We start from the raw sequence: 14,296 nt of genomic DNA, 5'->3' as shown, positions 1-14,296 counted from the left end.
ATCGGGGAAAGGGGGGGGGTTGGGTATGAAGGTATTGCGAGGCTGGGGAGGGGGGAACCGGCGCGGCGCGGCCCCGCCGTGCCCGTTCGGTGCCGTCCGGGCGGGGTCGCGCCCGCGGAGACTGAGCGGAAAGTGCTGAGTCACCACCGCGCCGGCACGTGGGGCCGCCGCCCCGCGCGGGCCGCGCGGCACCGGGCCCGGCGGCACGTGGCGGGGGGAGGCGCGGGTCCTCCCCGCTCCCCTCCGCCGAAAGAAAGTTACCGCGAGTCGGGGCCGCGCTGCACGCGCTCGGTGCCGCGTTTGGATCCGCGAACGCCGCTTAAAATAGAGCGGGCTCAACCTGTTGTGGTGACGGCGGGAGGTTGGAAATACCGCGCGGTGCCGCGCCTGGAGGCTGGGTGCGCGAGCCGGCCCACGGCCACGCGCAGCGCTGCGGGGATCCGTGACCCTCAGCGTCCTCCTCGTGTGAGCCGCCGTTGCGCGGGACGGCTGGAGATTTTAGTGCGGTGGTGATAATGATGGTGATGATGATGTGTTGTAATTGCTCAGAAACGGGGCTGGGGGAAAACCCGTTCCGAGCTCCGCGTGGAGATGGGGAGGATGAGAGCCGGAGTGCAGCGTGGGGCCGCCGGGGAGGGGAACCGAGAGCAGAGCTGCAGGAGTGCCGCCCTCCTCCTGCTCCTCTCTCGCGGGACTGTCCCAGAGCTCCGACAAAAGCAGGCCACCAGGTCCCGAATTTGGAACGGGCCCGTTGGGCAGCGCTGTCACAGAAAGCTACAGGGCCCCTATATTGCTGTCACCTGCCCCTGCCTTCTGAGTGCAGCCGGCAGCCCAAGCAGGGCTGGGAACGGGCACAGCCGCCGGGAGGGATGTGCTGGAGGGCAGCTGTGTGCCATCGCTGCCATCAATGCCATCGATGCACCCCGGCACTCTGCAGCATTCGTTACCTGGCAGTGTCCGCTCGCAGCGCTGCGTGTCGGTGTTTTTCCCTCTCCTTCCGCGTCCCCCAGCACAGCACAGCTCCTTCCCCACGCAGTCACTTCCTCGCTGTGATGGACGCTGCCGCTGCCCAATGGCGCTGCACAGGGCCGGCAGGCAGCAGAGTTAACTCTGCCTGCACCTGATGGGGTGCTGGGCCCTAATTAATTGTCGTCGCAATCACCACGAGGATGGGGCACGGCGGCTCTCCATAGCTGGCGGCTCATCTTGGCACGCTACGTGTCTGTACCTATGCTGGTGCAAGCTCACGCCCCTCTTCAGAGGTGTTTCTGAGCCAGGTGGCCAACTGTCAGCTTTTTGCTCTCCCCTCGTTCTGCTTTGTTGTGTTTCATCCCATCCCCGTGCTCCCTCGGCAATCTGTTGCAGCTCGCAGTTGGGTTGGTGCCTTGCGTGTGCCTTCCGAAAGGGAAAGCTGAGAGCAGCACAATATGCCCCGTGTGCTGGGAAGTGATTAATGGTGTGGAATGCGCTGTGAAACCGGGCGGTGTGAGAGTGGGCAGCGTGAGGCTCTGGCTGTGTTTGGGCAGCAGGAGAGGACAGCTGGGAGCTCTGGCCCGGCAGCACTCGGGGGCCGTGGGCTGAGCTGGCCGTGCTGTAAACATCCAGCTGTGAAGTGCTCGAGCGGCGCGAGCGCTTTCAATTCTCAGGAAGTCTCCAGCTCAGCACCCTGTCGAGATGAGCCGGCAGTTTCCACTTCTGTCTGAGCTATTGTTTCAGGCTATCTTCAAACCCGAGCGGAGAGCCTTCCAAGCATGAAGCAAGCGCAAAGCCATGCAGCTCCACGGCCATAAACACGAGGGCTGGGGGAGAGGCGGGAGCCGTCCCACTGCTGCTGAGCTCCCAAGCAGCGGGATAGCAGGCGTAGCAAATCCCTGCTCTGTGCTGCTGCAGGACTGAGTGCCACGCTGCTGTGCAGCGGGTGAAGGTGTTCGACCTGCTGGCTGGCCATGGCATGGGGACACTGGGGATCCTGACCTGTCCTTCGTTGCTCTGTGTATGGGTGAGCTGGCTGCTGCTTGCAGGCTCAGCTTGCCTGGGCTAGCGGTGCTGAGATGTTGTGACTCTGGTGTAGCTCTGCCGCTGCCCCCTGTATGATGGAAAAAGTGCTGCATCCTGTGGTTGGTGAACACCAGCTCTGTCTGTTGCATACCTGTCCCCTTCAGCCACCACCTCCCCGAGGTCCCAGCTGTGACGTGGTGCAGTGTGCTGTGCCCTCCTGGTGCTCTGCTCGCTGACCGCAGGCTCTGCAGCATCTGACGAGGCTGTTTACCCAACCACCAAGGGCTGTCTGATCTCCGTCCAGGCTTCCCCAGAGAGCGCCTCATAGCGCCGTGTTCTGGCAGCTCTCGCCTTTGCTCTGAAGGTTCGTGAAGCTCCTCTCTGCTGCTGGATGCTGGTTCCGATCCATAAGGGAAATGGAAAGCTGGCCAGCTGGGCGAGGGCTGTGCGGAGCTCCTCTAGAACAGTAAACAGTGACTCACCCCTCCGTGTGTCTTCTCTCTGTTCATGTCAAATATATTGCCTTGCATATGCTCCTGCTGTCTGATTCACACCCGGAGCGCAGCCCTCTCCTCTCTCCTTACAGATGAATGACAAGCATCAGTCTGCCCTATGGGGTGTGTGAAGGTTGTCGGAGTGGGGAGAAGGTTGAAGGCTGAGGGATGGGGCTGTGTGGCACACTGATCCGCATGGTGCTGCAAAGGTGCGGAGATGAGAACTGGAGTTGCCTTCGCCTGTTGGCTCTGGAGGTGCCCTCAGTAAACGCAGCTGGAGCTGAGGATAACTCAGGGGTAAACCTGATATTTGGGTGACTTGTTGGAGCAGCTGCCTGGGAATCCAGTCCCTGTGTTTGGGAATGAGAGGAATATTCCCACATAACTCAGCTCTGTGCTGAGGTTCGATGGCAAAGATCCCTGCTGCTGCTGCTGCTGCTTGAGCACTTTGCTGTTTTTCTGCCCTCGGGAAGTTGTTGCTGGCCCGGCTGAAGGTGAGGGCTGCGTGTTTTCAGTTTGCTGTGCTCGTCTCAGGATGGAAGCTAAACACCAGCAGGGCTGCCTGCCAGGCCCTCGTGTTCTGGCCAGGCTTTTCGTGCGGCGTAGAAAAAGCTTTAAAACTGAGTTCATCCTCAGACGTTGGGTGTCGGCATTGACTTTATGGTAATCCCTCAGTGCGTAACGCGCTGTGAGAGCCCCGTAGCGTGGAAAGTCTGAAGTTGCACTCTGGCATGTTTCCTTTCGCCTTAATTGCGAACCTCACATGGAGAGCTCTGCTCTGCCTCGGCTTTCTGCTGCCTTCCCCTTCAGAGCACTGCAATCACAAGGTGCTCCGAGCTGAGATCCTCAGCATCGAGACATTGGGGTGCCTTATTTCTGGGGGTGCTGCCAATGGCACAGGAGTCTGAGAGAGGGCGAGGGCGTTGGCAAGGCTGCTGATGGATAACTTTATTGCAGAATTACAAGGGCTCTTTATGTAACCCACAGTCAAAACACTGGCTGCGGATCCCAAGCCTTTGCACGTACCGTTGGTGTATTACTACTCACTGCTTTATTTATGTAGTGTCCTAAGTGTGTCATGCTGCTTACAGGGCAAAGATGTAATGCAGTCCTTGTTCCAAAAAGCTGAGCTCCTAATTTGAGACATGATGCAGCAAATGCAATTAAGGAAAGATGAACAGCAATAGGGCAAAGGCTAAAAGGGTTGTAGTAATCAAATTGCAGGTGGTGTCCCAGCGCACCCCGAAGCAGCGTGGTTGGGGGACACCACCTGGTGTCTGTGGGGTGATTGGCTGTTACCCTGGGGCTTTTGCCTCCTAACTCTGGGGGTACCTCGTCACTGGGAGCTGAACAGTGCAGGTGGTCCCTGGGGGCAGGGTTTGGTCAGTGCAGAGATGTGGTTCAGTGCCAGGACCCGAGGGAGTGGTGCAGAGCTGCCAGGGGAGGGGGGCAGCTGGGGAAGGGCGGTGGGCACAGCCTGAGCTGAGGGAGCACTGGGACACTGCTGTCAGCCGTAGGGGTTGGGTTTGGGGTTGGGTTTGAGAGGCCCTGTGTGGAGCTGGGAGTTGGTCTCGGTGATCCACGTGGGTTCCTACAGCTTGTTACATCCCCTGGTTCCGTGTGTACCAGCAGCTCCACCGGCCGCAGGTGGCACGCGCTCCCATCCATGTTTGAAGAGAGCCATTCCCACCGTGCCCAGCCGCCTTCCAGCCCCGGTGCCAGCAGCAGCTCTGGCGCACGGCACAGCACGGTGTCGAGTCTGTCCGCAGTGCCGTGCAGGACGAGGCCTTGCTCTGCAGCTCTGCTCTGATGTCACGGGGTGGCAGGTGGCAGAATGGCCGCCCCAGCGCTGGGCTCCCACCTCTGCCCGCTTCTGTTCCACGGTGCGCTGCATCTCTCCGTCGCCTCACGCCCCATTCAGTTTTTCCGTCGGTGCTTTGAAGCCCCGCTGGGCGCAGATCAAAGGCCATTCTGTGCAGCCGCCCCACTTCAGCCTTCCCTTTTCCGGCTGCGCCGCGCACCCCATCGCACCCCGTCCTTGTAGGGCCTGGGGGCGGCGAAGGGAGGAGGGGGGGGATACCGAGGGGAGGAAGAGTTCCTGATGCTGTGGGAATGCGAGCTGTGCTCTGTAAACAGCTGGTGACTCACTGCATAACTATGGCACCAAGTGCCTGCGCGGCGTGCAGGGAGGGGGCTGCCGGCCGCTTCCTTTACGCACTGGCAGCGCTCTGCTCCCCTCGGCCGTCCGAGCTTTTCCTTCCTCCTCCGTGCCTGCCTGGACATGGGGGTGGGCGGCGGAGGGGAAGCGATGAGGAGGAGGAGGACGGGTGGAGGGCAGCGCTGAGGTCTGAAGGCAAAGCCTGGTGCAGGTCAGTGAGGTGCCAGGCGATGGAGGGGTCTGTGGGGTCTGCCGGGATTGGTGCCGTAGGAGGGGCTGCTGGAGCCGCATGCGGGGAGGAGAGCAGAGTGGGGCTCGGGGAGGTGCTGCGTGCTGGTTGCTCCGAGCTCCATTCATCACAGAGCAGGACTGGGGAGCGTGGCTGTCCTTGGCCCTCTGGCAGCTGTGTGACACTGGGCTGTCTCGTGCTGCAAAAGAGGAGGAACCGAAATGCACGCCCCGACAGCCGGGGTGGTTTCCTGCAGCCTCGCTGCCCACCTTGGCACCCCGCTCCCTCCGCCCCCCGTTCGCAGCTATGAATGAGTTTGTTTACTCTCCGCCGACTTGGTGATGTCTTTGCACAGACATGACCTGAAGTCATTATTGCTTTTGGGCTTCTCTGTTGCCATGACGACTGTCTCGGGGTTGGCTACTTTCCCAAGGTCACCATGGCAACTATCAGACGGGAATCATGCTTGGGATGCTTTGGCTGGATTTTTCATGAATGATTAGGATGTGTGACACGATGCAGACGTGAAAATGGGGAGGGTTTGGGCCCGGCTGGGTAGGGGTGGGGAGAGGGGGAGAGAGAAGGAGAGGACTCCGGCAGACAGACGCGGTGCCGCCGGCTGCGCAGCCCTCGGAGCCGCGCGTCGGGGCGGACCGGCGCGGCGTGGAGCCCCGCCGGCTGGGAGAGACGGGCGGAGGCGGTGATGGTGGAAGGGCTGAGCCCACCCTTCCCGGGGTAGGTACCCCGGTGCCTGCTGTGCTGCGGTGCTGTAGGGTGATGGTTTTAAGGGGGGGGGGGACGTTGAGCTGCGGCTGGGTGTTGTCCTCGGCTAAGGTGAGCGTGAAGGGCAGCGCCTTGGCGGAGGATGCTGTCGGTGGACACGCGCCCGCCTCGCCAGACAGCATCAGGCTGCTGGGCTGTGAGCATCGTCAGCGGCAGGAGAGCAGAGCTGCTGCCTGCTTTGTCATCACGGGGGGCTTTTGTTTCTGGTGTTTGGGTTTTCTGGGAGCGCTGGGTGGGGACGGTGCTGGGAGCAGGTGACAAACCAGGCAGCTTATTTCTGCCTTGCTGATTCAGTGTCAAGCTGGGTTAATAAGCATCGAAATGAGAATGGAGTTGTTGTCTTGTGGCTTTTCGGTGCCTTTTATGAGCGGAGTTAACTCTTCAATCAGTCCCTAATAGGGCGTCCGGAGTGTCTGGATGCCTCTGGAGGGAGGTGAGACAGTGGGGCCTGGGCAGTGCATGGCTGCCTGCACGGCTGCAGTGTGAGCCACGTCCTTCCCTCCCTGCCCTGTCCTCAGTGTGCTTAAAAACAAAACATGAGGGCTTGAGCATTAAGCAGCAACGTGATTATCCGTGCAGATTTTTCTTTCTTAGACCTATATGGGGTGGACTGATCTCTGAATCCTTCCTTGTGTGGTTTTATTTCCTTTGGCGGGGTTTTGGAGCTGGGGTTCAGGACTGCTGTTCTGTTAACCTGCCTTCACGTCTGAGATTCGTCTAACTCAAAAATCTTGTTTTGTGTTTTCCAGTTGCAATTTCTGAGCGGTTTTGTCCAGAAGACTGTGCTCAGGTTATGACGACTAATCCCAAACCGAACAAGGCATTAAAGGTAGGGGAGAGGCCGTGCTGGGGATGCTGGCTGTTGGGGCAGGCTGCTGCAGAGCCGTGCTCCACGCGGTGACTGTCGTACATGGCGTGCCTCTTCTTTTCTTCTGTGAGGCTCCCATAGATGGGCACTAATATAATTTCTTATTATCTGCAGAGAAGTTCTTAGGGAGATAGGTAGAAGGATGTTGGTTGTGCTTAGAAGTCTGAGTTCTCTGCAAGAGCATAGGGCCAGATCGTCCCATCTGCTGCCCCAGAAACCTCTGGCTGTTGGCAGCATCCTGAAAGCAGTGCTCCAGGCCTGACAGTGCAGCACTTCTGCTCTCAGTGCGAAGATGCACTGAGGAGAGGAAGCTCCCACCTGTTTTTTTCACAGATCCAGCAGACAGCAAATGCTTTGGGTACAGCTGCTGTATGGTGGACCACATGTGCATTGTTCATGCTCTGCTGTAGTTTTTCTTGTGTCCTGGCAGTTCGTTCCAGGTATCTACAGTCTGTGAAGAGATAGAATAATAGTGTCTAAAAGGTTCTGAAGATAGCCGTGGTAGCAAACATTCTTCAGAGAAAAGCACAAGCCCTTGGTATTTATCTTGTGTGCCTTCAGAGTCAGGACAACCAAGTCAGGCCAAGTGAAGCTAAGCAGGCTTGGTTTTGTTCAACACTCAGATGAGCAGTGTTCAATGAAAAGCCACAAAATGTGGAATGAAACCCTGCACACAAGTGGCTATTCTGCTTGTGAGACTACTGCACTGGTGTGCCAGCACCGTGCTGATAAAAGGTGTCCCCTGTGGGATTCAGTGTGAATTCCTGACAAAGGAATGCAAAAGACTTCCATGTCCTTTTGTTTCCTTAAAAATGTCACTGTTCAGTTCAAAGTAAGTTTCACACAGAGGGTGGTGAGGCACTGGCACAGGTTGCCCAAGGAGGCTGTGGATGCCCCATCCCTGGAGGCATCCAAGGCCAGGCTGGATGTGGCTCTGGGCAGCCTGGGCTGCTGGTTGGCGACCTGCACACAGCAGGGGGTTGGAACTGGATGAGCACTGTGCTCCTTTTCAACCCAGGCCATTCTGTGATTCTGTGCTCCTATAAGGCTCATTGCTGTCCTTGACTTGAGAGGGTGACCTGAACCCAGGTGGGGGCAGTGCTTGCCTCTCTGCCATGCGTCACCCCACCGTGGCAGTGTCTGAGCGGAGCACAGGCTCTGTGAAGTGCTTTGGGGCATTTCCAGTAGGGTGCTGAGGGAAAGCCTCTGCTGTCCCCATCGGCCTCTCCTGCAGGGCCGCCGCTACCCCTGTGCCGTTGGTGTTTGCAGGTAAAGGAGGAGTCGGGAGAGAATGCCCCAGTGCTGAGCGATGATGAACTCGTGTCAATGTCCGTACGGGAGCTGAACCAGCACCTGCGGGGTCTCACCAAAGAGGAGGTCATCCGTCTGAAGCAGCGGAGGCGCACGCTGAAGAACCGGGGCTACGCCGCCAGCTGCCGCATCAAGCGCGTGACTCAGAAAGAGGAGCTGGAGAGGCAGCGGGTTGAGCTGCAGCAAGAGGTGGAGAAGCTGGCCAGAGAAAACAGCAGCATGAAGCTAGAGCTGGACGCCTTGCGCTCCAAGTACGAAGCACTCCAGACCTTTGCTCGTACTGTGGCGCGAGGGCCCATTACCCCGACCAAAGTTGCCACCACCAGTGTCATCACCATCGTGAAATCAGCCGAAATCTCATCCAGTTCCGTGCCGTTCTCAGCAGCGTCCTAGTGCCCTCGGTGGGGGAACTAGCGGCCTTTCAGAGGCGGGGGAGGAGGCTCTTATGCATTGTTCCGGAGTTCTTGGTCACGTCAAGAATTGGCATCTTAACAACTCTCTTCCGAAAGTGCAAAAAAAAAAAAAAATTGAAAAAAAAAAAAATTAAATAAATTAAGTAAGGAAGGAAGAAAATAGAAAAGAAAAAATACCTACAAAGGGAACTTAACTGGCTGCTTCTCTCTGGACTCGGTGGCTCCATCAACCCCTCGTGTCCAGGATTTGAGCTCTGTCTGCAGTACAAGTTGCAAGATCTACTTCCTTGTCCCTGCCTCCTTGAGCCCCTCGCAGCCGTGAGCAGCGTTCCAGCTGGGAGAAGATACCTGAGGAGCCTCCAGAGCCTTCGTGAATGATGCTCAAGAGCCAGGAAACAGATGGACCGTAGAAATCATCGTGTGAGATGAATGTATGGAAAAGAGTTTCCTTTAGTGGCATCCTACTCCTTGTCAGAAGGGTCTCCCCTTTCCTCCCCACTTCCATCTGCTGTTCCGAGGGCAGGGAAACAGGCATTTTGGTTTGAATCTCATCCTGCTACGAGTGGATGGGAGGGGGAGGATGACGGAGATTAACGCTTGGGTCTGACCACACCCACTAGGAATAACCTTTTGTTTTCAATCCATGCTGTTAAAATATGGAAAAATATATATTTTACATATTTTAATACGCCTCACGACCTGTGTGGCCTGTGAAAAACTACATTGCAGCCTCCTTTATTCCAAGCCCATGTTTCCCAATAGCTCCTTCCCTAAGGTGTCCTGTGAATTGGGTCTATTTATGCAGTGTATTTCTTCCAAATGATCCACAGTCTTGAAATAGCGGCTTATTTTATTTTATTTTTTTTTCTGGATTCCCTGAAGCTTAAGGGAAGGAGGCACGGTAGATGCTGTGAAGAGCAGTGTGGTGGGGAGGAGAAGGGGAGGCGAGGAAGAAAAAAGGCTGGAAGTATTACCAGATGGAGGCAGAACTGACTGCAAGGCAGGGGGGCTGTTCTGCTGGGATCAGCACTGTGAGAAAGGGTTTGTGCAGAAGGTTTGGGAAGGATGTTTTAGAAGCACTGAAGTGTAACTAGAGGGCCATAGCACAGACAGGAGGAGTTAGAGCCTCCTCCTTGGTGGAAGCGTTGGTAGGTGAGCAAGGAGCATCCCGGCTGCAGGGCTGGGCTCACTGGGCTCTGTTTGACCAGGGAAGGGTCATGGGGAGGTTGGCTGGGAGCAGCACGAGTCCGTTCTGCAGTATTCAGACAACCCGCGTGGATGCGAGCCCGAAACTTGACGCTTCCTCTTGGGAATGTGTGAACTGCCCCGGCAGAGGGCAGGGTGGAAATCCGTGTGCGTAGGGAATGGAAGAGTTGGCACCGAGAAGTCGTGCGTGTGGCTCTGAGCAGTGGTTTGGGAGAGGGATTTCTGGCCCGGCGATGGGCAGGAAGTGGGAAGCCAAGAGGAGGAATTCTGCTGTCACACAGCAGCGCTGAAAAGATGAATGTGTCCAGGTCACTGTAAAAAAAAAAAATAGCTATGTTGGTGTTCGTGTGTTCTGTTGTGTTTTATTTTTAATTTTCTGTTTGAAGTAGGAAAGAAAAAGGGCCTGTGAGTTTTGCAGGGCAGAGACTTGTGGGATGGACGATGCCTGTTGTCGTGCAGGTGAGAAGAGAATGAGACTGCTGATGGATGAGGTGAGGAGCAGAGCTTGGAGGACTTGGGCTGTGGAATAGAAGCCAGAGATGGCGGGCAGTTCACCAGTGTTTTGGACTGAAAGACAGCTAATCGAGCGCCGCCACTGTCGCAGAGGAGACAGTATGCTGGCATCCGCCGCCCTGTGCGAGCCGTTGTCTGGGGGCAGTACGTTGGTAGGCTTCCAGTGGAGCCCTCTTTGCCTTTGGAAGAAGTTAGCTTGCTTTTTCTTTTATTTTTTTTTCCCACCTTGTCATTGGAGTCTCTGGATTCCCCAGAGAGGGTCCTTTGTGAAATAGGTTAATGAAAAGAGGAGCCTCAGCCTCGGTTCTTGTTCGGTCCTCGACACCTGTGCTCATGACCTTACGGAGCTGGGAAGGGGCAGGTGAGCCTCCTCCCGAAGGCTTCTTACCCCTGCCAGAGCCGCGCGTGCCGGAGGGGAGCAGGGAGTTTCCTTCAAGTGATTTTCCAAGGCGCAGAGTTTGGATGACACTTAGCGTTACCTCATTTCTCCTCCACTCCCTCCCTATCTCCTAACGGGCAGATTGATGTCCTGTGTATCAGTACCAGTTATTGACTCCCACAGCAGAAGCTGAGGAAGAGAAAAATGTTACTGTCATTTCCTGGTCCTCTCATGTTCTCCAGCTCACAAACATTGGAAACTTTCCCAGACCTTACAGGTGCCTCTGAAAACAGGCAAAAATGGAGACTCCTGGCACTGTTGGGGCTTTAAATGAAAACTTTAACGAAAAAAAGGCCAGTTGACTCATAAATGCCCAAATGCTTCCAGTCTTTAGAACAGCTCCAGAGCTCCATAACATTCCTGGCTTGATAGGAACACCCTCGGGCTGCCCTTGGCCCCTGCCAGGGAAATCAGACCAGCGACACGGAGGGGGATGGAGGTTGAACTTTGTTCCGTGGGGTCTTCTTGCTGTTGAGAAACATATCTTTAAGATGTGGCACTTCCCTTGTGGCCAAGTATTTCTTGTGTTTTTTTTTTTTTGTTTTTTCCAGTTCTTGGAAGGGTGCCAAAGGCTTGTCCAAGTGGTTGCTAGTTTGGTGCTGGTAGGCACTTCAATCTCTGGTCACTCGGTTAAGAACAAGAGGCCTGGGTGTTGTTAAAGCTGTTGATACCATAGCCATGGTAGGTAATCCATATTGGATATCCATAAGGACCACGTGGAAATATTTAAAGAGAGAGAAATATATATATAAATATATAATTATATACATTTTATCGTACAGATTTTTCGTAAAAAAAGAAAAAAAAAAAGATAATTTTTTTTCCAAGTTTGATACTGTAAATCTTTATTAAAAGAAATCGCCGGTCCAGGGCTCCCTCCCTGGGTGGTGACCTGGAGGGGAATGAAATGTCCTGGCTAAACTTCCACAGAGGGATCAGAATTGCAAGGTAACGTGGAGGGAGGAATGACCCGAAAGCTGTTGACCACCATGGAGACCCAACTCCTCCACCCTCCACCCCGGAGGGCCCTCCAGCTTGGGGTTGTCGCATTGCATTCCTCTGGGGTTTGGTTTGTTTCCGTTTGTTTCTTTTTGTTGTTGTTGTTATTCTGTTTCGTTTCTCTCCGTCCTGCCCTTGCAAGCCTGAACCCAGGCTGAGCGTGGCGCAGGGAGCCGGCTGCTGCTGCGGGGTCACCGGGCGCTCCCTGCCGCCTCCATTCGCTGCGGTATTTCGGATGCTGGGCTCCCTTCTCTGCCCCTCCTTGTTCCCCGAGGTGCAGGCGCACTGAGGCCGAGCACTGGGATGCTCTTCCCCCGGGCCTTTCTTCCCCCTCTGCAGCACCATGTGGGTACCTTGGGATGCTGGAAACGGCCCGACGCATCCACCCGGGTACCTTGGGGCAGCGCCGGGAGCGACATCCTTGGTCTCTTAGGTGTCTTTGCTGAGCTCTCCAGTGGCAGTGGGGAAACCTTTCCCTCCAGGGCACCTTCAGACCCCCCCACAGCAAGTCAGCATCTCAGCTCTCGCCCAGCTCTGCCATCTGACGGAGGAGACCGCGGTGCCCCGGCTGACAGCGCAGCAGGGCTGGGCTGCGGCACGGCTCGGACCCGGGGAGGAGGAGAAAGTGGCATTTATTTTATTTTATTTCTTCCTCTCTCAAATCATTTAAACTTTGTCGTCATGATTGTTTTTATTTAAAACAAAGAAACAAACAAAAAGGAAAAAAAAAAAAAAACAAAAAAACCGAAAAACTTTTGTAACGTGGATTTGTTTTCCTTCGTCTGTATTTCAGTCTGCTGGGGTGTTTCCGTAGATGGTGGATACTTGCTTTCATTTTTTTAATGATAGAAGTCTTCTGTTTTAAGTTGGGTTTTTTTTTTTTTGGTTTTTTTTTTTTTTTTTTTTTATCACCAGCTCATTCTATCCTCTGTGGTTACTCAGTAATTTCATTTCAATATTTATTTTTGTGCTGCTTTTTTATTATAAAATAAATTATTGATATACCAAGCAATGTGGATTCCTGTTTGTAAGGCGAGTAGCCCTGTGTATGTGTCCATTACTTTCTCTTGACAGCCACAACGTAATTTATTGCTGTAAATTTAGCTGCAGTGACTGGTTTTTTTGTACCTTTCCAATAAAGCATTTTCTGGTTTCAGACTTGCCCTGGTGTATGGTCAGCGTTTTGGAGCTCACATTGATTTTCAGGGGCGTTTTCCTTGCTCGTCACCTTGAGCAGCTGGCTGCGGTGGTTTTGGGACGCAGGCTGAGTGTGGATGCTCCTGCAAGCGGCTGAGTCTGACCGCCTACCAGCCCCGCTGCGCTGCTGTTCCCATGTGTTTGGGCCGTGCTCTGGTCCGAGCTGCTGCTCCCCCAGGGCTCACGCTTATCGTGTTTCCTGGTGTGTGTTTGTGCTCTCTGCCCAGAGCACGTGGGAGCTGCCGCGGTGGCGGTGCTGGGAGCGTCCCGTGGGACTTGGCTTGGAGACCTCGTGCTGTGAAACAGGTCACGGTGCTGGAGGGAGCCGCTCCCCTCGCCGTGGAGTTATGAAATATCCCTCGGTGTTTCCTGTGCAACTGCTGGTGAATAAACAGCTTTAATTCCTTCGATCGATATTTCATCGTTCTCTTTTGCCCTGTCGATTCATCCAAGCTTTAAAGCAGTGGCAGAGCTGGGAACCGCCTGGGCTTTGATCCCCTTCCATCCATGGGCAGCCCTTGTTTCTAGGGGCAGCTAAAAAGGGGGAAACGTGCACTGCGCTGGGCCAAGGCAGCGTGTCGCATAGAGGTGGCCAATGACGAAAGTAGGGCAGTGTATGGATGAGCAGTGGGACTGGGGATGTGTGGTGCTACAGGTGGGGCTGGCTGCCTCCTCACCTGGCTCCTGAGCATGGAGTGGGGATGCAGGGCGAGCCAGGGGATTGCTGGTGCTGTGAGGAGCAAGCTTGTGAAGGTCACCGTCCCCTGCTTCAGCTCCAGCCCATGGAGAGGACAGCGAGGAGCTGGTGATGGCAGAGGGAGGTGGGACATCGTGCCCATCCCAGGGATGGAGCAGCACCATGCTGGAGGACACGTTCTGCCAAGGACACCTTTGGTATTTCGGCACCCGTTGGGGCGTTCTGAGCTCTGAGCCTTGCAGGCTGAAGGCCCAGGCCATAGCAGTGCACTCCTTGGGGCCAGCATCGTTCTGCAGGCTTGGGTGCACCACAGCTGGTTTGGTGCTTTTTTTTTCCCCTCAGTGTTTTGCTTGTGAGAAAGACCTGTTTTACATACAATACAGTAATCAGGACTTGACATAAATAGGCAGTTGTTACCGTCTGCAGTGGGAATTGCACCTGCTGGCAAGAGCAATGAATGCAGCCCATTATGTGCTGGAGTTGATCATTTGTGCAATGAAGTACAGCCGCGCTTCTTGCTGTGTTCTTATGCCAGTCTGCATCCCGCGAGCACGCTGGCAGATGCCCCATCATCACCTCGCAGTCTGTCCTCACCCAGGGGGTGAAGCTGCTTCTGTCCCCGCAGCTGCAGCACAGAGGGGCTCAGAAGATGGAGATGTTTGCTGAGATGTGGCCCTGCTTCCCTGTCAGGCTTGCACCCAAGTCAAGCCTTGTTGGTGACAGCTCCCTGGATGTGTCAATTGCTCGGCTCTTGTTTACAGGCCAGCTGACACAAAACACAGCAACCTCACGGGCTGGGCAGGTACAGGCAGCAGATCTCCAGAGCAGAGGGCTTGCAAGACTGGCTCAGCCATAGCCTGCCTGTGTTGGCTCCATGTTTCCAGCATGATAAAATACTTCTGATAATAATACATAGATTTGTATTGTTGCTGCTGGGCTTGGCTCGGCTGCAGAGGACCCAGCAGCTCAGAACTGCTGCATCCACAGCTTT

The 14,296-nt window shown here is 55.3% G+C and overlaps 2 protein-coding genes across 3 annotated transcripts in view; one reads left to right on the top strand and one right to left on the bottom strand.

Annotated features, from left to right (window-relative positions):
• Positions 1 to 1,575, bottom strand: part of LOC122165096 (lysosomal alpha-glucosidase-like) — a 13,891-nt gene extending 12,316 nt beyond the window's left edge. Inside the window, exon 1 of the mRNA XM_042827764.1 lies at positions 948 to 1,575. The gene's annotated coding sequence lies outside the window, so the exon portion shown is untranslated. The remainder of the gene's footprint in view (positions 1 to 947) is intronic.
• Positions 1,576 to 5,593: 4,018 nt separating this feature from the next.
• MAFK (MAF bZIP transcription factor K) lies at positions 5,594 to 12,567 on the top strand. 2 transcript variants are annotated; one of them, XM_042827766.1, is made up of 3 exons: positions 5,594 to 5,614; positions 6,412 to 6,491; positions 7,800 to 12,567. In XM_042827766.1, exons 2-3 carry the CDS (start codon positions 6,456 to 6,458, stop codon positions 8,232 to 8,234), a joined length of 471 nt encoding a protein of 156 aa, XP_042683700.1. In that variant the 5' UTR covers positions 5,594 to 5,614; positions 6,412 to 6,455; the 3' UTR covers positions 8,235 to 12,567. The 2 variants fall into 2 exon arrangements, 1 of the variants encoding a protein (XP_042683700.1); XR_006170383.1 differs by lacking the exon at positions 5,594 to 5,614 and having other exon boundaries at positions 5,740 to 6,491; positions 7,800 to 8,685; positions 10,964 to 12,567.
• The last annotated feature ends 1,729 nt before the right edge of the window (positions 12,568 to 14,296 follow it).

Source organism: Centrocercus urophasianus, unplaced genomic scaffold, assembly GCF_019232065.1.
Source record: "Centrocercus urophasianus isolate 14NV4802_14NV808 unplaced genomic scaffold, USGS_Curo_1.0 seq_29, whole genome shotgun sequence".
In the NCBI taxonomy this organism is placed as follows: domain Eukaryota; kingdom Metazoa; phylum Chordata; class Aves; order Galliformes; family Phasianidae; genus Centrocercus; species Centrocercus urophasianus.
The sequence above is the reverse complement of the archived record's forward strand: the minus strand, read 5'-3'. Positions and strand labels throughout refer to the sequence as shown.